This window comes from Oryctolagus cuniculus, chromosome 1 (assembly GCF_051225735.1).
Source record: "Oryctolagus cuniculus isolate XC-2025 breed Fujian yellow rabbit chromosome 1, ASM5122573v1, whole genome shotgun sequence".
Taxonomy (NCBI): domain Eukaryota; kingdom Metazoa; phylum Chordata; class Mammalia; order Lagomorpha; family Leporidae; genus Oryctolagus; species Oryctolagus cuniculus.
Genome location: NC_142867.1, coordinates 13,261,956 through 13,285,327, shown reverse-complemented (window position 1 = coordinate 13,285,327; position 23,372 = coordinate 13,261,956). Strand labels below are relative to the sequence as shown.

The following is a 23,372-nucleotide window of genomic DNA, read 5'->3' as shown; positions in this document are numbered from 1 at the left end:
GTATATTAGCCTTGTTATCTAAGCCAGATCAGTTTCTGTGATGGGATTTAAGTATGATTGGAAGTATTTCTATTTAATATTTAAAGGAGCTGTTGGAGAGTGGCTAATAGTATGACACTATATAACTTTCTGAAGAACAATGAAGGTCCATGAGAAAGGACAGTACTACTTTAGGCCAAGGGAGTTCACAAATCTTTGATAATTTAGTAATAACAGTTCTAATATTCTAAAATTTTGAGAAATATATAGACTCCTAAGTAACATGTGGAATTATATCAAGCTATCTAACATACTCATAATTGTAGTTCCAAAATAGAGAGGAGACATAAAACAAAACAGTAAAATTTGTCAACTTTATTTAAAATATCAAAGTACAGATCTTAGGACCCCAATTATCCCTAATAAAGATAAGACATAATACTAGAAATTTGCTAATTAAATTTATGAAAACAAAAGATAATGGAAAAAATCTTAAAATCAATCAATAGCTACAATGTAGTGAAATAGTATGCTCTGGACTGCCTCTCCCCCCAGCTTCCCAGCACAGACACATTAATTGAACAACACACAAATCAATTGCCCTGTGAGAAATCCAGAGATAAATTGAAATATTCCTGCACACCAGTTGAGGCTGAAACCTATCAAAGCCAGCAGGAAAATGCATAACACTCTCTTGTCATGACCCCTCCCCTGTTACAGTACCATATGACTGGAAGCTCCTAACTCTTGGCTTCTTCCTGGAAGGAGAAGGAGCAGTCTAGGCAACTTGTTCGATAGTCTGACCTTCTAGAGGTGGCCCAAGTGACTAGTATCCGTCTTTCTTGAATCTGAATGTTGAAGGAAAAGGGATCCAGACTAGGGGCTGCTAAGCACAAATGCAGTGGTGTGGAATAATGTGCATGTCCTGGCAATAACACCTTTCCTTGTCTTAATGTACAGTGAGCAAGCAAATCCTCCAGATTCTACTATACCCATGGTAAGGAAAGGGCTTGGAGAGTTCATTCAACATTTTGCCTTTTCATGTGGCCCACCCAATGGACTGGATTTTTTAAATTAATTTATTTTATTTGAAAGGCAGAGTTAGAGAGGCAGAGAGAAAGAGAGAGAGAGAGAGTTCTTCCATCCACCTGTTTGCTCCCCACATGGCCACAACAGCTGGAGCTGGGCTGATCCAAAGCCAGGAGCCAGGAGTTTCTTCCAGATCTCCCACATGGGTGCAGAGGCCCAAGGACTTGGCCACCATTTTTAGTGCTTTCCCAAGCCACAGCAGAAGGCTGGATCAGAAGTGGAGCAGCCAGGACTTGAACCAGCACCCATATGGGATGCCAGCACTATGGGTGGTGCAATTACCCACTATGCCATAGAGCCAGCCCCTGCCCCCCAGGACTGGATATTTTTTTCCCCTGTATCAAAGTGCTGGTGGGTCTAACAAACTCTAGATGTGTGTGGAGTAAGGGAGCTAAGAACAAAGGTGATTGCTGGGACTAGTGTACACTCAGCCACCACAGTCCCTCCACCCTGGACCAGCATGACATAATCAGGAAAACCCAAAGCTCCTGGATTCTCCCTAAAGAAAGAAGACTGAAACTCGAGTCCAAAATTTGGGCATTTGTGGAGGCTGCCTGAGATGCTGGCTTTAGTCTTTCTTGATGGCTGGGTCCTGCTGGCAAAAATAGCAATATAAGACATGGTCAGTGTGCTATTGCTCCAGAGGACCCATATAGTATGACAGATGGACAATAGAGTTAGCAGGAGATTGCAGACTACTGGGGGAAAAGATTGGCAAGTCCTTCTAATTAGGAATTTAGATGCCTAAGTCCAGATAAAATACTTACACAGAAAATATTTGGATGGCCATCAGAAAATCTAGTCAGGGTGATTGGTGAGGGTCTCCTTCTATATGAAGCCAATCCATAAACTATAAGTATGCCCCCTCCTATACTGCTGATTACAAGTGATTCCTTGTCTGTGCACATTTATCCACTCCTGTAGCAACATGCACAGCCTACCCAATACTCCTTGTGTTTGGAGCTGGCTTCACAGAGGTACACAGTTCCACTGGTTCCAATCACAGGGCATGGGCACATGATGCAGAGTGTGACTCATTTTCTGTACAATTTTGTTGGCTTTGTCTGTGTGGTTGTATAAAGGAAAGCCAAGCTTGTCCAGAGCCTCGTTCTGAATGCAGACGATGTAGGAGATGAGGCCCTGGTCTCGGTACTCAGGCACAGTGCCTCCCATCCTCAGCTCTCCAGTGTGGTCCATCAGGGACCAGGACACAGGGCTCCCCTCAGGCCCCAGCAGACAGAAGCTGGGGAAGCTCCGGATACAACGCTCTATGAATCTCTGGCTCTTCTCATTGCCACCAAAATGCCAGAATTTATTTACCAAGGCAGCATGGACAACATCCAGGGATGAACACTTAAACATCTCTTGATTACTGTGGAGAGAAAGAGAAAATGATAGCTTATCATGTCACATATACTGTGAAGGATTCAATTTGTTTTCCCAAAAATTGTTTTAAGAGGAAATGTTAACACAGATCAAAGTCTGGTCTCTGCAGCCAGGTTGTCTGGATTCAAAATCTGATTGACTATGTGATCTTGAGCAGGTAATTCAAGTCTTTTTGTCTCTACTTCCTCTTGCAAAATATGAGAATATTAGCGTCACTTTTGTCAAAAGACAGATATAAATATAAGCCATCGCACTACAAGTATCTAGGAAAATGCCACATGAACAATAATTCCATAATACTCAAGTTCCATTCTTCATATTATGATGAATCATGTAAGATGGGGCAAGTGACATCATGCTCGTTATATAGATGAGAAAAATGGTTAAAAATTAAAATATACAAATGCCCCAAAGTACATGCTAGCAAAAAGAAAAGTCAGAATCACTGTGTCAGAGTGTCCTTGGACCACTGTGTTGAAAAAATGGGAAAGTTGCGCGGCTGAGGGGGCAGTAATGTGGCGTGCAGATGAACTTAGTTAAGGGATGCTAAAGTTTGAAGCCTCCTGCAGTGGGGTAAAGGAGCAACAGGAGACATTTTGGAAAGAGTCCAGGTTGTGGAATTAGGTCTACATTCAAGGCCCAGTTGTGGCCTTAGTCATTCATAGTGATAGAGCCAATTTATCATCAGAGCACGCTTTCCAGCAGCAAAATGAGATAATATCTCTTACCCTATCTATCTCACAAGGTTGACAAGGGAATCCAATGAGATTTAATGTGCTTTACCGTCTAAATAGAAGTCTTCTAGAATTATTAAGAGACTCTAAATATTGAGCTTTCCATATAAATTCTGTCATCAGTTTTCAATTCTACTCAGTCATAGACTAAGCATCAATGGGTGAGAAGAAATTAATCATTTGTTTAAATTTTCTTTACTGGAAAATTTTTTCTCTGTGAAGTTAATTCATTAAATGAATATTTATTAAGCATTTACTATGTGCCAGACACTGTTGTAGATATTGAGGGTCTGTTTGTGAACAATATAGACAGGATCCAGTCTCTGTTGGGTTTGAAATATTGTGAAAAGTATTCAAGCAACAAATACATTATATCAACACACATTATCTGAAAACAGCATGTGAGAAGTGTAATAAAATAAATAAAAATTGGGCTTCATGTTACAGAATTATGGGGAGGGGTGGTTATAGGTAAGATGTTCTGAAAAGAACCATCAAAGGAAATGAAATATGAGAATATTCGGGGTAAAAAGAGAAAAGCATGTGGCAATGGGAGGGAAGGATATTCTATGCATACAAAGAGCAAATGCAATGGTCCAAGACTTGTGGATCTGCGAGAATCAAATGGCACAAAGTGAGCAAGGACAACATGAAGTCCAAGAAGTCCTGAGTGCAGATTTTCTGGAGCTTTCAAGGCCCCAGAGGAGCTTGGATTTTATTCTACGTGAGTGGGAAAACATTTGTGGCTTTTAAGCAGTGATTGGTATAATCCATGTAACACTCTGGAAATTGTCAGAGATTGGGAGACTCCTTTAGTAGTGAAAGAGCCGTGCATAATATATTTTATCAAACTCACATAGCCTGGGCCGGCACCGTGTTTCATTTGATTAATCCTCTGCCTATGGCGCTGGCATCCCATACGGGTGCCGGATTCTGTCCTGGTTGCTCCTCTTCCAGGCCAGCTCTCTGCTGTGGCCCAGGAAGGCAGTGGAGGATGGCCCAAGTGCTTGGGCTCCTGCACCTGCATGGGAGACCAGGAGGAAGCACCTGGCTCCTGGCTTTGGATCAGCATATCTCCGGCTGTAGCGGCCATTTGGAGGGTAATCCAATGGAAGGAAGACCTTTCTTTCTGTCTGTCTCTCTCTCACACTGTCTATTTGTCAAATAAAAAAAATAAAAATAAAAACTCACATAGCCTTGGGTCTGACAGGTTGAGGAGAGAAGTTCATCGTCTCCAGCAGCAAAGGGACCAGTTTCTTTGCTGTGTTAGGCATCATATAAAGAAGACATTGTGTTCTCTTGACCTTGACAGACTTAGCAGATGCAAGATTTTGTATTACTTCATCTAGGCTGCACTGTGTACCTAGAAGGGAGTAAATTAAGGAGAGAATCACCCATTTAGTCACTACAAGTGGCCCAATGGATGTAAGCAACATTAGAGTCAGGCTATTTTGCTGCTTCTGTTGCCATCAACTGTTCGATCACGACCAAGCTGCTCCAAGTATATTTTCTCTTTGGCAAAACAAAATTGTACCAGAAATTCTAGCTATATCACTGTGAAATCCAAGAAGTGGAATTTCAAAAAAAGTAGTCAGTCTTGTCTGTGCCCACACTATATGCCTAGATATCAATCTAAGATATCTCTTAATCCTTACATTAATTCTGCTTTGAATTCTTTTATTATTCTCACATTTATATATGAGGAAACTAAATAATATGTAAGTTAAGTCAATTTTATCAGTATTGCAAAGCAAGTTACAAGCAGAGCAAGGATGACAGCCTTTGGAGTCTGTGCCCATAGTCACAGAAGGTGCTGTCTTTGGTGATCTGAGAGGCACTCTATGGCACAACCAGCTGTCATTATTATCCCAGGAACGCATGGACACAGTTGTCTGAAGCTTTGCTTTGACACACAGTTGTCTGAAGGGGATCCTAAATATGTCTTTAAAATATATCATGAATCTTCACCAACAAGAAATTACATTTCTTGAAGTTCTTTATATGAATGTCCACAGTCTGCACTATTTGAATTCTACTCCACTGAAGAGGTGATGTCAGCCGGTACAGAAATGAGCCCCAGGCTGAGAGCTTGGGGTTTGGCAGAAGGAATTAAAGGCCCCCAGGGAATGTGCTTAGGATGAAAAGTGACCAGGCAGATGTAGACAAAGGAAGTCCCAGCAGCCAGAATACATTCCATCTCCTTACTTTGGATCTGCAAATGTTGCTTCCAGTTGATGATATCTGATGTGGCAAGAAATTCTTGACATTTCTTGGGATCCTTAGAATAGATTTGGTAGGTATTGGTATAGTGATCAAAGTCATCAGTCATCTCCTGTTTGAGAAACATGAAATAAATCAAATTGCTTGTAGCAAGTGATTGCAATATCGTTGCTTAGTATTCATTGCACTATTTCTTTATAAAGCTAAATATGGATATTTTTCTGATGTATTAACATTGTCTCTGAATCATGTACATCATGAAATCAAATCAGGGACTCTAGTCAGCTCATTATAAAGAAAAAATTACTGAACCAAACATTTATATGCTGCATTACAATTTCAAATTGTCACTCCATGGATACTTAGGTCGCTTCCATATTTTGGCTATTGTGAATAATGCTGCAATAAATATAGGAGCTCAGACATCTTTACAAAGTGGTGATATTGTTTTCTTCAGGTATATGCCTGGAAGAAGAATCACTGGATCACACGGTAGTTCTATTTTTAATTTCTCTAGAAATCTCCATACTGCTTTCTATATTAGCTACACCAATCCACATTCCCTCTATCATTGTACAAGGGTTCCCTTTTCTCCAAACACTCAGAAACATTTGGTTTTTTATTTATGACTTTTTGATAATAGCATCCTAATGGTCTCATAGACCTCTTTGCCATATTTATATATTCTTTAGAGAAATGTTTATTCTTTGCCCACTTTCAAATAAAGTTATTTGTCTTCTACTATTGAGTTCTTCAACACTTTTTTTTTTTTTTTTGGACAGGCAGAGCTGGACAGTGAGAGAGAGAGACAGAGAGAAAGGCTTTCCTTCCATTGGTTTATCCCCTAAATGGCCGCCAATCCAAAGCCAGGAGCCAGGTGCTTCCTCCTGGTCTCCCATGCGGGTGCAGGGCCCAAGGACTTGGGCCATCCTCCACTGCCTTCCCGGGCCACAGCAGAATACTGGACTGGAAGAGGAGCAACTGGGACAGAATCCAGTTTCCCAGCCGGGACTAGAACCCAGGGTGCCAGCACTGCAGGCGGAGGATTAGCCTAGTGAGCCATGGGGCTGGCCTGAGTTCTTCAACACTCTTTGATATTAACTCTATCAGATAGAGATTTGCAAACATTTTCCTGAATCTATAGGTTTCCATTTCATTTTATTGTTTCCTTGGCTGCATGGAGGACTTTTAGTTCAGTGTAGTTCAGTGTATTTATTTGCACTTTTGTGGCCTGAAATTCTGGTGCTATATCCAAAAATATAATTGCCAAAGCTAGTGTTCAGAGATTGTCCCATTATGATCTATCCTAGGAATATTATATTTGTAGGTCTTACAATGAAGTCTTTTGTCTATTTTGAGTTAAATTTTGCTTGTGGTACAAGGTGAGATTCCAGGTGTATTCTTCTGTATTTGGAAATCCAATTCACCCACCTGTGGGCAGCCACAGGTAGTCACTCCCTTTGATTACACTTAAACATATGAATGGAGACTTCCTGGCACAGACAATTAGGCTAGGGGAGATTCCGGGAAGAGGCAGGAGGAACCTAAACCTTTCACAAGAGATGATACAAATAATCAGTCACACCTGTAACCTGCATTTATCACCTAAGTGTTTTTATTGTAACCTTAAGAGCCGTTTTGATATGTAAATCTTTTGTGCTCCTTCTTGTAAACAACTGGTCATGTTTAAATACTACTGGATTTATTCAATAAACGAGCCTTGATCAGGACTTGTCTTGGCTCCATTCTTTGCGTCCTTGTCCCCGCATTCCCACTCTCTGTTTCAGGAAGACCCAGTTCATTGTGCCGCAGGCCGGCACACCCACCACCATTTATTAAAGAGGCCACCATTTCCCCATTGTTTCCTCTTGGTACCCTTGACAAAAATTAGTTGAGCCTATACACATATGTTTAGATTTATTTCTGGGTTCTCTATTCTGTTTCATTGGTCTAATTGCCAGTTTGTATGCCAGTACCATAGCATTTTGATTACTATATCTTTATTATAATTTTATTTAAAAAATTTTTATTAATATGAAGAGATCAGATTTTATGCCTTCCATAGGTACAGTTCCAAGAAAACAACCACACCTCCCTCACTCCCCTGCTCCCCACAACTGCTTAGCTCTCTTGCCTTTCTTCATCAGTTTTTGCAAAGACATATTTTTAATCCACTCTATAGTCACAGGTTTAATTCACAACCAATCATAAATTTCAACAAGTAAAAAATAGGAAGACCACAGTTTCACATCCAAATAAAGGAAGCACATAAACTCCTTAGACCTGGATGGCTGGGCAATCACTATGATTTCAGAGGATCAGAGCTCCCTGACTGCCTGGGGTAGGTCATTGCCAATTAACTTTGTGCAGTTACTATGCCTGCATAGGTGGGAGTTGTAACCATCGTGGGCTAACCCGACATTGATGATCTTGGAAGAGAGGAGGTGAGATTGTGATTACAACAAGTGTGAACATACCTCCCTGATGCTGACAATGGAAGAGATCAGCCACGCCCAACTTGGATGCCCCCCTGGATTTTTGCCCCACCCTTGAACACTAGGCACACCCAACACATGGCTCTGGATATCCATTGAAAGAGCAGACACTCACTAAGCCAGAGAGCCATAGTTCAAAGATAAAATGCATAGAGGATGGGAGAGGAAGTGGGAGAAGGGATGGCTGCAGTTGGGAGGGAGGTTATGGGGGAAAAGGCCACAACAATGAAAAAGTTGTACTTTGTAAATTTACATGTATTAAAAAATTAATAAAATAAAATAGCTTACTAAGAGCTCTTAAAAAAAAAACCAATAAGTACTTCCACAAGTGCAAAAAATAAATGCAGAAATACAAGAATCAAGAACAGGGAAGACAACGTGATTCCCCAAAAGGAACACACTTCAATATCAGAATGTGAAGACGAAGATATTGATGGAATGCCTGGAAATGAATTCAAAGAATGATCATATAATTACTCAGAAATGCAGAGAAAAAAATTCATGAGATAAAGAAACCCATACACTAATTGGAAGAAAAATTTTGCTGAGACTAAGATATTGAATAGAACTGAAATATTAGAAATGAGGAATTAATATGCCAAATACAAAATACAGTGGAAAGCCTCAACCACAGACTTGGGAAGACAGAAAAAATAAAACCTGAGCTAGAAGACAAATCCTGGGAAATCTCAGTCAGACAAAAAAAAAAAGAAAAAACTTAAAATAGTGGTCATGATTTATGGTATACTATCAAACAACCAAACATATGTGTCATAGCAGTTGCTAAAGGCATGGAAACAGAAAACGGTCTAGAAGGTCTATTCAGAGAAATGGTAGCAGAAAAGTTCCCTACTTTGGAGAAGGAAAAGGAAAAAATCAGAGAAGATCTTCACCCGACATATTATAGCCAACTTTCAACAGTAAAGCATAAAGAAAAGATTCTAATATGTGCACTAGAGAAATAGTTTCTTTTGTTGTTTTGTGGTTGAGGCTTACATAAACTATCACCTCTTTTCCAATAATTCTGCTCTATCTCAATTTCTTACAATTATCTCACAAGAACAATTTCTTAAAACATTAACATAGATGTTTTTCTATGCTTTAACATATTTTCATGCCATGTTGTAATTTATATCCTTATCTTTGTTTTCCTCCAGACTGTGAGCTTCCTGGGGGCAGAGATTATCATTAATGATATGTCTCTGTTTCCCCTGGATTAATACTATTGACAGGGACATTATAGCACACAGAAAAAAAAAAAAAAAAAGATCACAGCATCACCTTTATTATACTTCTAGCAACTTACCTGCTCTTGAGGACAGACAATCACTGTATTAAAATCAGGCCACTTGTCCACCAAGGCCTTTAGATTGAATGGGTTTCCATGATACATGTGGAAGATAGTTCCATAAGCCTATGGAATTTAAAAAAAGTGGGAGGATTAGCACATTATGCAGGGACTATAAAACACCTTGTGTTTGACCAGGCTTACATCTGTGAAATTAGGGCAAATAGCTGATAGATTGTAGAGTCCTCAAATTGTCCTCAGATTCTATTTTATTACATCAAATGGAAATAGGTTTTTGGATCAAACCACGAGAGTATTACACAAATAAAGTTCATAATTCCTATAAATGAAATGAACAAATTAAAAGCATCACATAAGGCCGGCGCCACGGCTCACTAGGCTAATCCTCCGCCTACGGCGCCGGCACACCGGGTTCTAGTCCCGGTCGGGGTGCCGGATTCTGTCCCGGTTGCCCCTCTTCCAGGCCAGCTCTCTGCTGTGGCCTGGGAGTGCAGTGGAGGCTGGCAGCGTGCCAGCCGCAGCGGCCATTGGAGGGTGAACCAACGGCAAAGGAAGAGCTTTCTCTCTCTCTCACTGTCCACTCTGCCTGTAAAAAAAAAAAAAAAATCACATAGTACTCTATAAATATGTACAATTTAATGAATCAGTTGAAAGAAGAAAACAAATGATCCACTCTTACATTGTATAACTTAGTATGTCTTCCCATTACTTCCATTTATTTACATATACACCCAATTCTATAAACAATGAGATTACCTAAAATATGTTATTTAACATCTACCTTTTTTTTTTTTTTGACAGGCAGAGTGGACAGTGAGAGAGAGAGACAGAGAGAAAGGTCTTCTTTTGCCGTTGGTTCACCCTCCAATGGCCGCCGCGGCCAGCGCGCTGCGGCTGGCGCACCGAGCTGATCCGATGGCAGGAGCCAGGAGCCAGGTGCTTTTCCTGGTCTCCCATGGGGTGCAGGGCCCAAGCACTTGGGCCATCCTCCACTGCACTCCCTGGCCACAGCAGAGGGCTGGCCTGGAAGAGGGGCAACCGGGACAGAATCCGGCGCCCCGACCGGGACTAGAACCTGGTGTGCTGGCACCACTAGGAGGAGGATTAGCCTAGTGAGCCGCGGCGCCGGCTAACATCTACCTTTTCTCACACACACTTTGGGCATAGTTCTATGTCTATATAATCATGCTTAATGATTACATAATATTAATTATGTTAACGTATTCTGACTCAATTTTCTACCTTCAATTGTTTGTCATTTCTATTTTGTCTAACATTTAGTTTAGGTTACTTTTTCAAAGAGCATTTTTGGTATACATCTTTGTAGCTATGTGTGGGGAGCAACTGGGAGCAACTCGGACTAGACTAAGTTACTGGAATTAAGACTTATTCTATGCATCTGCTCTCCCACAATATGGCGCTGGGAGAGGAGGAAACAGCTTCTACACAGCTGCCTCCAGTTCAACCAATAAACAGCAGGACCTGCTCCTGATTGGAGGAGAGCAGCGTACTCGGCGTGTGGGTAGCAGAGTTGGGATTGGTGGAAGAGGACTATAAAGGAGGAGAGAGACAACATGCACAAGGAACACCTGAGGAACATCTGAGCAGCCCCCAAGAGAGCCAGCCGGCGGTGTGCCGCTCCCCAGCGGAAGTGGGGAAAGTGGCTAGGGGGAACCGCCCTTCCACGGAGGTGGAAGGGTCAGTAGCCAACCCGGGGAAAACCAGCAGCAAACCCGGGGAGGGCCGAGCAGACAAAAGAACAGCGCAGGGTTTAGTGTCGTTCCTCCACGAAGACGGGGAGCGACATAATGGTGCCGTGACTCGGATATGAAGCCTAGGCAGGGTTTAGTGTCGTTCCCCCGTGAAGAGGGGGAGCGACAGCTATGCCTGTTGTTCCAAATTTTAGATGAAGAATTTTAGAAGAATTCTGGACCAAAGGTCAGTATGTATTTATCCAGATTACCTTCTGGAAAGGTTGTATCAGATCTTGTCTATCTTTTTTTGTTTTGTTTTGTTTTGTTTTGTTTTTTTATCTTTTATTTAATGAATATAAATTTCCAAAGTACGACTCATGGATTACAATGGCTTCCCCCCCCATACCGTCCCTCCCACCCACAACCCTCCCCTTTCCCACTCCCTCTCCCCTTCCATTCACATCAAGATTCATTTTCGATTATCTTAATATGCAGAAGATCAGCTTAGTATACATTAAGTAAGGATTTCAACAGTTTGCTCCCACACAGAAACATAAAGTGAAAAATAATAGATGATTTTTTTTAAATGATGATGAAATCAGATCAGACCTATTGTCATGTTTTTTTTTATCTTTTATTTAATGAATATAAATTTCCAAAGTACGACTCATGGGTTACAATGGCTTCCCCCCCCATACCGTCCCTCCCACCCACAACCCTCCCCTTTCCCACTCCCTCTCCCCTTCCATTCACATCAAGATTCATTTTCAATTATCTTAATATACAGAAGATCAGCTTAGTATACCTTAAGTAAGGATTTCAACAGTTTGCTCCCACACAGAAACATAAAGTGAAAAATAATAGATGATTTTTTTAAATGATGATGAAATCAGATCAGACCTATTGTCATGTTTAATCCCAGTGAGAGTCAAGTTGGGAATTGATAATTTCTTTTTTTTTTTTTTTTTTTTTTTACAGAAGATCAGTTTAGTGTACATTAAGTAAAGATTTCAACCGTTTGCACCCCCATAGAAACACAAAGTGAAATATACTGTTTGAGTACTCGTTATAGCATTAAGCCTCAATGTACAGCACATTAAGCCTCAATGTACAGCACATTAAGGACAGAGATCCTACATGAGGAGTAAGTGCACAGTGACTCCTGTTGTTGACTTTACAAATTGACACTCCTGTCTATGGCATCAGTAATCTCCCTATGCACCAGTCATGAGTTTCCAAGGCTATGGAAGCCCCTTGAGATCTCCGACTCTTATCTTGTTTAGACACGGTCATAGTCAAAGTGGAGGTTCTCTCCTCCCTTCAGAGAAAGACACCTCCCTCTTTGAAGACCTGTTCTTTCCACTGGGAAGATCTTGTCTATCTAAAAACTAGAGAGAACATAGTATTCAAGTTATAAGTCTGATGATGAAAGTCCTTTGTGGGTTGATGAAATATTTATGAAATGTTTGTTAATCTCTTATCAGGCATGTTATTATTTAGGAAGAACAAATTAAACATTAATGTGTAAGTTTAGTTAATTTTGCAACTCTGAAAAAATGTTCACTGTTATAAAACATAATTGATGGAAGGACACAGGAAATGTTTTCTAAGTTATCACACAGCAAAGAACATACTGTATTCAAATGTTAGCATTGCTACTCACTCTTGGTGTGATGCTAGTCAAGTCACATAAAAGCTTTCATTTATCCCTTAGTTGCAAGGTTATAATATACCCACCTTGCATCAAGGCAATGAAAACTAAACGCCATATGACAAAAGTGAGTGCCTGCACAGATGCCAAGTGGATGCTACCATCGCCTTTCCACTCTTCTGTGCAGCTGCTGGGCCTTTTTCTCCCCCAAAATGCTGCATTCTTACCTTTAGGGACTCAGGAAGGCTCTTCCTCAAGGACTTTTCTAGCATCTGCAGCAACTGTGGTTTCTGCAAATGGATCATCTTGGCAGGTACCTTAGGTTAAAGAGAGGATCAAGATATCAAAGAATAAGAGCAACCGGAAGACATTTGGATAGTTCGTTGTTTTAGCCACTAGCCTAGCCTCCATTTCTGGTGGTTCACTGGTTCCCCATTAACTAAATTTCCAAATTTTTCACTACTTCCAACAAAACTTAAGACTGGTTTAAGCGCAAGTGCTTTCCTCTGAAATTATTTTTCATATAATTTTTTAACTTTTTAAAATATTTCTATACTTTTTTATTATTTATTTATGATTCACCTCAAGATGGCCACAAAAGCCAGGACTTGGCCAAGCAGAGCCAGGAACCAAGAGCTTCATCTGTGTCTCCCATTTGCGTGGAAGAGGCCCAAGCACTTGGGCCATCTTCTGCTGCTTTTCCCAGGCCGTTAGCAGGGAGCTGGATCAGATGTAGAGCATTACTATGTGCCATGGATTTGAAACAAAGTAAGAAGGATTAAATGGGAGTAATACATGTAATGTGGTATACCGCAAATGAGAACTCTAAGTCTTTGGCCTAATGCCTAGCTTTAGTAACATTCTATATGTGTCAGTAATTTTTTAACAGTTGCCAGCAGGCCAGTGCCGCGGCTCAATAGGCTAATCCTCTGCCTGCAGTACTGGCACACCAGGTTCTAGTCTCGGTGGTCGGGGCGCCGGATTCTGTCCCGGTTGCCCCTCTTCCAGGCCAGCTCTCTGCTGTGGCCAGGGAGTGCAGTGGAGGATGGCCCAAGTGCTTGGGCCCTGCACCCCATGGGAGACCAGGAGAAGCACCTGGCTCCTGCCTTCTGATCAGCGCCGTGCGCCAGCTGCAGCGGCCATTGGAGGGTGAACCAATGGCAAAGGAAGTTCTTTCTCTCTGTCTCTCTCCCTGTCCACTCTGCCTGTCAAAAAAACAAAACAAAACAAAACAAAACAAAACAAAAAAAGCAATTACCGGCATTACAAGCAAAGCATATATTTTATTGTTGCTAGGGCCAAAAACAAAACAAAAACAGAAAATTATTTTCCTGTGAGTCCCCATATTAGGAACCTAACAATGATGCAGTGCAGTATTTCCAAGCTTGAGTATGTGTAATGGAAACCTGAGAATTGAAGAAAATGAGGAAAGTTAAGGAAATGCAGGCTTTTATATGACTTGACCAGATGCACATCAATAGTGAGTAGCAATTGTGATATTTGAATCCTGTATGGCCTTTGATGGCAGGGACCAATCACCGAAGACATCACCTGCTGCCTCCTAAGCAGCAGGAAGCTGGATCTGAGAGCAGAGGTAGGACTCAAACACAGGCACTCTGAAATGGGATACAGGCATCCAAACCAGGGATTTAATCACTACCAAACATCTGTCCCATACATTTTTGAGACTAGTTTTCATTCAGAAGATCCATGTTATTTCTATGTGTCATTCATTTTAATTATTGACTATTGTTACATGGCACAGATATATCAGAGACTGTTTACTCATTGCCAGTTGAATGACACTTGGTTATTTCTAGATTTGGTGATTATGAACAAAATTGCCACCAAAAAATCCACAGACAAATCTTTGCGTGCCTGTATGCTTTTTTTTTTTATTTTATTTTTATTTTTTATTTATTTATTTTTTTTGACAGGCAGAGTGGACAGTGAGAGAGAGAGACAGAGAGAAAGGTCTTCCTTTGCCGTTGGTTCACCCTCCAATGGCCGCCACGGCCGGCGCGCTGTGGCCGGCGCACCGCGCTCATCCGATGGCAGGAGCCAGGAGTCAGGTGCTTTTCCTGGTCTCCCATGGGGTGCAGGGCCCAAGCACCTGGGCCATCCTCCACTGCACTCCCTGGCCACAGCAGAGGGCTGGCCTGGAAGAGGGGCAACCGGGACAGAATCCGGCGCCCCGACCGGGACTAGAACCCAGTGTGCCGGCGCCGCTAGGCGGAGGATTAGCCTAGTGAGCCGCGGCGCCGGCCTGCGTGCCTGTATGCTTTTAATAATATTGAAGCACATTTCCAGAGTCATACGCTAACTCTATGTTTAACTTTATAAGAAACTGTCTGTTCTACATTCTCATTGTATTGTATGAGAGTTCCATTTGCTCCACATTATCTCCAACACAGGTACAGATAATTCTTCTCATGCAGCCATAGTCAAGAATCATTGAGAGAGATCAGGCGAATTCTCCAAAAGTACCTTTCCAATTTGTGTGGCAAGAATATTCATAAAGCTACTTTGCAAAACAAAAGGCTAAGGACAAAGTGTTTTCCATTAGATGCAATTCTCTGAAGAATTCATGGTGCTGAACTGAACTTAACCCAAGGCCTGTGACTCTGGGAAACAAAGAGGTTAGAGAAATCCCTCCAGCCCCTCTCTGAAGTGGCCTACTGCAAGGACCCCACCCTCCTCACATGACTTTGATAGGACTCACACGTGTTCTTTTTTATTTACGACAAGGTCAAAGAATGAGATTCTCCAAATTCCCACTCTTTGTCTCGTAGAGTAGTCCTCTCCTGCCCCTCCCGAAGGCTGAGTCAGCATTAATCTCTGCTCAGTAACCACTACCAGGAAAATTAGAATTTCAGGTAAAAGATTTTTTGGTCTATTATTATCAATATCATCATCCTGTCATCCCACCTCCTCCGCACTGTGTTCTCTCCATCCCTGCTTCTTCACTCTAGAATGGTTAACTCACTGTTCATCCTCATTGACCCATTGGAACAAAGTGCTTGTTAGCCAACCTGCTTAAACTTTAGTTACCTTTTCTCCTCCCCCTTAGGACTCGGGACTTTGGCTCATTTTCATCCTTGGCTAAAACTGGCATGCAGAAAGATTTTCTTTTCTATAAAGAAAAACACTGCATACACTTGCTTACCTCCCCCAATAAAAGAACAGATCTTATCTTCCCAACCTTTCAGATACCTCTCTATTAATCTAAAAGTTGTCCATATTGAAATTCTCCTTCTTCCTGTTACTTTTCTAACTCTTCCAAGACTTCTGAATGAAATTTCTCATGACCTAAGACTGGGTTTCCTTTATTTAAAAATAAACTGATACAGTTTCATTATTAAATTCACTTTTATAGTTAGTGTAGAAACCAAGCATCAATCTTCATTCATTCATCCATCCACTCAATCTTGCATTCAGTAAATCGTGATTGAGAACTTGCTGCAGTGACTTTGTAAGGTGTCACCTTGGTTAGCCTGAACAACATTTCCTGGAATTCTTTTGCCTGCAGGTTTCCTGTTATGGGTGAGCCTCAAGAGTGATTGCTTTGGGAGGTTTGGGGGAGGGGAGAATTGAAATAGCAGCTATGTTTGCAGCTCACCTGTTTCTCTTTTGCCTGGCCACTTGTATTGTTCAAACTCACAATAGAGGAATGTATGAAGACACTCATTCGACCAAGGCCAGAGTCAGCAGGGATGGGCATGGTTTCAATTTATCTCTGTTTGCTCTTTCCCACTTTAATTCCATCTTTCCTTCCCCACCATTTCCCTTGTATATTTTGATCTCCAGAATCAGATAAGAAGAAATAACCTTCTAGAAACTGCTGAAGTAGAATACGTAATTGTATAAGATTGGATTCCTATTACAGCTCTCTTGCTTCTGCATCTCTGTTAGGAACTCCGCTGATGCACTTTCCCTGAACAACTCTCTGAGGAATTGTGAGCTCAGAATAAGCTATCATCAACATATTAATAAAGCAAATTCATAAATCTGATAACTAGTAAATATCACACAGAAAGGACTACATGTTTTATATATATTTGCAAAACGGTGCTGTAGATTTTATGAAATTTCAAAGGAGCCTTTTTGGTATGAGACATTTTCATGTGGTCTAAAATATATCATGGGGTGGATATTTGGTACAGTTGTTAAGATGCCTTGGGACACCACATCCTATGTCAGAATGCCTGGATACAAGTTGAGCTCTGCTTCCAATTTTAGCTTCCTGCTATATCTCATACCCTCAGAGAGAGCAAACAATGGCCTGTGTACTTGAGTCCCTGCCACCCACAAGAGAGAAACAGATTGGCTTCCAGACTCCCAGCTTTGGCCTAGTCCAGCCCTGTTGCAGGCAGGGAGTGAACCAATAGATACATTTCTCTCTCTCTCTCCTCCTTCTTCTTCTCCCTCTCTCTCTCCCTCCTTCCTTTCCTCCCTCCACATTTCTTTGCCTTTCCAAATGGAATGCTGACATCTCAGGAGGAGGCTTGACCTACTATGCTACAATGCCAGTCCCAATAAAATAAATTTTTCTGGGGGCAATGTCTGTGATGTCCACTTCCTCATATGGGCACCTTATAGGCATGTCCTGGCTACTCCACTTCCAATCCAGCTCCCTGCTAATAGCCTAGGAAAAGCAGAGGAAGTTGGCTCAAGGGTTTGAGCTCTGGATGAAGCTCCTGGCTCCTAGTTTTGACCTGGCCCAGCACTAGCCATTGTAGCCATCTAGGGAGTGTACCAGTGCATGGAAAATTCTCTCTCTCTCTCTCTCTCTCTCTCTCTCTCTCTCTCCCTCCCTCTCTCTCTCTCTTTCTCCCTTTCCTTCTCTCTGTAACCGTGACTTTCAAAATAAATATTTTAAAAAGATTGCATTTTTTACTCATTTTATCAAATTGGAATTATCAGAAGAATTGGTGGACTAAATACAGTGGCAAGGGTTCTGCCTGAGCTCTATGAGATTTCACAAGAGGGAGGTGTTACTTCTATGTGGAGGCTTACAGGTTCCTAAAGAAAGCTGGAATAGAACTGGTCATGGAAGAGACAATGGTGTTAAGGGATAGAAGACCTGCCACACCCCTGGTGGTGAACACTGTCTGACTCTTTGTATTAGAAACTGTGGAGAAAAGTCTTATTGCTAGACTTGATGCGACAGAAACTTCAGATTTGAAATATTCTGTCTACATCAGGAGCAAGTCACTATTGTCCAAACTGAATTACCTCTCTTCTACTTCCTGCTTCCCTAAGTGTTTCCTGATCATATGCTGATGATTGTTTAAATGATACCTGGCCTGTCTTCAGTGTCCGTGAGCTTGGCTGATCAATATTGAGGCACCAACTTCAGCAGAGTCTCTAGTCACTTTGGCTTCCCAATTCTCTAGTCACTGTGTTCAGAGCCTTCTGCTCTTTAGTTTGACCATTTCCAACACTGATAGTTTAGAATGATCATTAGATTCTGTGCTTGGAGAATTTGTGCTGAAATTTGTTTTTATTGGCTTGTTATCAAAAATCCCACTAGACTTTTTGATCTTGTTGTTTCAACGTGTTGAGGAATGCTTGGTCTAATAACTGCTTTGAGTTTTCCATGTGTTTACCCTAGATCGGGCTTGTTTTGTTTCATTTTGTTTTGTTTTTGTCATCAGTCTCCAGGTAACACTATGCCTTTCACGTGACCCTTATTTTCCTTTATGGTTTAAGAGGCGAAAAGTGTCCATCATAACTACTGAGGCAGCTGTGTTGTATCCTGATGGTAGCCGCAAGGGGCAGCATCTTTACTTGTGGAGATTCACTTGGTTTCTGTAAATTGCTTTCTTTAAAAATCATCAGAGGGGCCTGCTCTATGGCATAGCAGGTAAAGCTGCCACCTGCAGTGTAGGCATCCCATGTGGGCACTCGTTCGAGACCCAGCTGCTCCTCTTCTGATCCAGTTCTCTGCCATGGTCTGAGAAAGCTGTGGAAGATGGTCCAAGTGCTTGGACCCCTGCACCCACGTGGAAGAACTAGAAGAAGTTCCTGACTCTTGGTTTTGGATTGGCCCAGCTCCAGCCATTGCAGCCATCTGGGGAATGAACTAGCAGATGGAAGATTTCCCTCTGCCTCTGCCTCTCTATAACTCTGCCTTTAAAATAAAAAAAAATAATCTTTTTAAAAAATCATCAGAGTCTGGTATATTAGTCTCAACTGTTCCTCTTCCACGGAACACCCCTTCAGCACAGCATCTGCTGTAACACCTTTGGCTTTTCTTTATTTTAGGTACACTCTACTGATACACTATCTTCAAAATTCAGTTTTGATTGTTTTGTCGAAGTTCTACTGGAATGTCAGTTTTTCCCCATCTGTTCCCTCTATTGTCCCTCAATCCAAGATAATAAGGCATTCTTGCTTTCCTGCACTCCCCTAGAATTATGTACATACTTCAATCACATAATTTGCTACAGTAGATTACACTTTGCCCTCTGTGCAGGTCCGCTAGTTATGTATCCATTTATTCCCACACTGTGTCACATTTAAAAACTCAATAAATGTCTGTTTAATGCTTGCATGCATGAGGTCTTTGAATAGAAATAAAGATTTATTTAGTCATGTCACTCAAACACAAAAAAGGTTTATGCATTCACACACGTCAGCTATGGTCTGAATGGTGGTGTCCCCCAAAATTCATATGTTGAAATCATAATCCCCGAGGTGATAATACCAAGCCTTTTGGGATCAGATCATGAGGGCCTTTTTTTAAATAAATAATTATTTTATTTATTTGAAAGACAGAGTTATAAAGAGAAGTAGAGCCAGAGAAAGAGAGGTCTTCCATTCTGCTGGTTCACTCCCCAAATGACCACAATGGCCAGAGCTGAGCTGATCCAAAGCCAGGAGCCAGGATCTCTCTCTGGGTCTCCCATGAGGGTGTAGGGGCCCAAGGACTTGGGCCATCTTCTACTGCTTTCCCAGGCCATAGCAGAGAGCTGGATCGGAAGTGGAGTAGCCGGGACTCAAACCGGTGCCCAAATGGGATGCTGGCGTTGCAGGCTGCGACTTTAACCCACTACGCCACTGCACCAGCCCCCTATGCGGGCCTTTTCCACAGGTGAGGACACAGCAGGAAATAACCATCTCTAATTAGGAGATGGGTCCTCACCAGACAACGACTCTGCCAATGTCTTCATTGGACTTCTTAGCCCCCAAGAACTGTCAGAAATAAATTTCTGTTTTTGATAAGCCACCCAGTGTGCGGGGTTTTGTTATAGCACACTGGATGAATGAAAACAAAATACCTACTGAAAGTCAGCTATATAGTGCATATGGGAATTTGTATCAGATACTTCTTTGAAAAAAATCTCCAGACCACACTAGAAGCACCTGTGCTAAGTCTCGGAAGCCTCAAGACGTAGCAGTGTAACATAGCTGACGGCTATTTTAAAATTTTGGCTAGAAGTGTCTCAGGAGATTCCACAAAAATGAAAAGCAAAGTTGAGTTTGCTGCCAGATTACTAGGGATGATGTACTATTACTAAATTGCCAAGTATATTTGGGACAACGTTCTACATATATATACTCACATCCTAAACATCCAAATATGATGTTTGGTCAATGTAGCTACCTAAAAACTGAGGAGACTCAGGAAACTGGCACACTCGAGCAGGTTGCCAGCATGGACAAGGGGCAAAGTCCTACAAACGGCACTTTGAAATCTTTGGCACAACCAAGCCAGTCCTTGAAATTTATTCAAAGAAAAAAATCTAATGAATAACAATGCCCTATGAAAATTTTGTGACAATACACATGGAACTTGATGACATTGTGTTAAGTGAAAATCCAGGCACAGGAAGATAACATTGCATGATCTCACTCATATGTGATCTCACTAGAGTTGATCCCATAGAACCTGAGTGAGGAATAGTGGTTACCAGAGACTGGGTAGAACAGGGGAAAATGAAAGAATGGAGAAAAGTTGGCTAATGAGTACTACAGCTTCAATGTAAATGGAGAAGGTCTGGTGTCTCATTGCTCATTAGGATGACTATAGATAACAATAATTCTTGTTTTAAAAAATCTAAAACAAAAGATTTTGAGTGTTTTCACCACAAAGAAATGATAAATGTTGGAGGGGATAAATATGCTTCCCCTGATTCAAACATTGCACATTGTACTCATATGCAAAGTATCACATGATAAATCATAAATCTGTATAATTTCATGCAAATTTAAAACTAAAAATAAGATTAAAACATTGTATAAAGAAATATTAATTCATAGGAGAGTACTGAGCATAATCTCATTGTCTCCCTATAAAGATAACTTACATAAATGATGACAAACACCATTTTATTATTCTAACCCATAACATGAGTCAAAGTAATAGCAAAGGTTGTACATAAGTTTAAATTAGATATATAGTCTTTAGTGTGCACTTCTATGAGAGTAGTTAAAAAACTCATGCAAAATTGAATGGGCATTGTGGCTTGGAGGGTTACCCTGCTGCTTGGGGGTCCTGGCTGCTCTGCTTCCTATTCAGTTCCTTGCTCATGCACCTAGGAGTCTGCATATGATGTCTCAAATACTTGAGTCCCTGCCACCCATGTTGGAGACCTGATTCTTGTCCTCTGGCTTCAGCCTGGAGGAGCCCTGGATGTTGAGGCCATGTGAGGAATGAAAAGTAGATGGGGTCTTTCTCTCTCTTTCTGTTACTCTTTTTCAAGAAATACATTTTAATAAATAAATAAACCTTAAAAGCCAGTAGTTCTGAGTTTTTTTAAAAAGTTATCTATATATCTATTTGAAATGCAAAGTTAGAGTTTATTTCAGTGTGTAAATATGTTGAGAATTATGTAGTTTTTTAATAATACATATCTTCTGTGAAGTTTTGAAGAACTCAATGTATGTGTATAGATGATATAGATAAAATTCTAGAAACAAGAATTATAGTATCATTACAGAAAAGATTTCTTAAATCAATCTGTTTCTTATTTAAATTAACAATTAATCTCCTGTATATTCTATCCCCTGTACTAGAACCTACCCACTCCATATGTGACTTTCAGTGAGGCACTAAACTTTCTTGGACACCAGTTATCCAATGAAAGCCTACTACTGTAGAATGTGACCAGAGGATTACAGGAGATAATGTTTGCATAGAACGTGCACACATTGTGCCAAACAAGTGTCACTCAACCAGCACACTCCTTTTCAGGATGACATTTCTGTCACCCATCTACCAATAGTCAGCTCCCAAGCCTCTCCATATTTATTTATCTTTCCTGAACAAAATTCACTTTGTCTAGTCAAGAATATCTCACAGGGGCCAGCGCTGTGGCGCAGTGGGTTAAAGCCCAGACTGCAGTGACAGCATCCCATATGGGTGCCAGTTGGAGTCCCGGCTGCTCCACTTCTGATCCAGCTCTCTGCTATGACCTAGGAAAGCAGTGGAAGATGGCCCAAGTCCTTGGGCTCCTGCACCCACATGGGAGACCCAGAAGAAGCTCCTGGCTCCTGGCTTCAGATCAGCTCAGCTCTGGCCATTGAGGTCATTTGGGGAGTGAACCAGTGGAATGGAAGACCTCTCTCTTTCTGACTCTACCTCTCTCTGTAACAATGTCTTTCAATGAAATAAAATAATCCTTTAAAAAAAAAAAAAACAGAATATCTCACAGATCTAGCATACTATTCTGTATACAGTAGGTACCTGATAAAAGTATACAGTAGGTGCCTGATAAAGAAGAGTTTCCCTTTACTCAGCATAATTCTTAGCAAATGTGAACTCAATAATTCTTATCCACATCCTAAAGGAACATTTTGATTCATTCCACTTCAATGGAGGAAGCAAAAGGAGATAAGAGGTCCCAGAATATCAGTTCTCCTCTGGTCTCACCTGCAAAGCTGTCTTCTCATTCAGTCTCTGCACAGGTCCCTAGGAAAACACAGGAGGAGGCAGCGAACTTCTGCAGAAAATGAACTACGTCAGTAGGTACAGTGATCTTGAAGGGTGTACTTTGATCCGTGCTCTCCAGAAATCGCTGAGCTTAATAGAACACACGCACTAAGCTGCGCAGCCTTTGGACAGCAGGGGGCGCGCTCAGGCCTCTCCCCTCATCCCCTCTTCAGGGCGGTGGTTCCATCACGTTGACTGACGGGTCTGCAGTAGGCAGTCTCAGGCTATTTTTCCAACAAATTGAACCTCTCTGCTCTTAGTGGCCCTACCCTTACTCAGCAACTCTGATCTTGGAAACCAGCTGGCAAAGAACTGGGGGAAGGATTGGTCTTTGTAAGTAACACCCTTTTTATCCTCTCTTTTACCAAGTAACTGTAGCAAATAATAATAATTAATTAATTAATTAATTTTTTAAGAAGCCGTTAAGTTTTAAATTTGATGTTTAACCAGAGTGCTCTTCTTAATCATCATAAACAAAAACCTAGTTAGAGACAAAGGATTTTGGATCCTACCTTTTTAGAATACACTCAGCTCTTTCTCTCCATCTCCTGCTCTCTCTCCCTCTCTCTGTCTCTTTTCTCTCCATCTTTCTCTGGGGATCTCTCTCTTACGCTCTGCATCTCCTCTTTTCTTTCTTTGCCCCTTCCCTCCATTCTGTCGGGTTTCCCCCAATAAACCCTTTCCCTCACAACAACAGCAACAAAAAGTACTCAGTGGATTCCAACCAGGTTGCAAAGAAAATACAGTAATTTTTAAAACAACCAGAACAAAAACACATTACAGGGGCAGGAGTTCCACCTAATGGTTAAGTGGCCAGTGGAGACATTCGCATCCCATATCTGAATGCCTCAGTTTGATGCCCACTCCCAGCTCCCAAT

General features: G+C 41.4%; 1 protein-coding gene across 2 annotated transcripts; it reads right to left on the bottom strand.

Annotated features, from left to right (window-relative positions):
• Nucleotides 1–339: 339 nt before the first annotated feature.
• Nucleotides 340–22,604, bottom strand: LOC100353150 (glycine N-phenylacetyltransferase). 2 transcript variants are annotated; one of them, XM_002709174.6, is made up of 6 exons: nt 22,435–22,604; nt 12,785–12,874; nt 9,210–9,317; nt 5,394–5,520; nt 4,380–4,551; nt 340–2,440 (listed from the first exon to the last, which is right to left on the bottom strand). In XM_002709174.6, exons 2-6 carry the CDS (start codon nt 12,860–12,862, stop codon nt 2,038–2,040), a joined length of 888 nt encoding a protein of 295 aa, XP_002709220.3. In that variant the 5' UTR covers nt 12,863–12,874; nt 22,435–22,604; the 3' UTR covers nt 340–2,037. The 2 variants fall into 2 exon arrangements, with proteins under 2 accessions (XP_002709220.3, XP_008269860.3); XM_008271638.5 differs by lacking the exon at nt 12,785–12,874 and having other exon boundaries at nt 1,894–2,440; nt 22,435–22,571.
• Between the last annotated feature and the right edge of the window lie 768 nt (nt 22,605–23,372).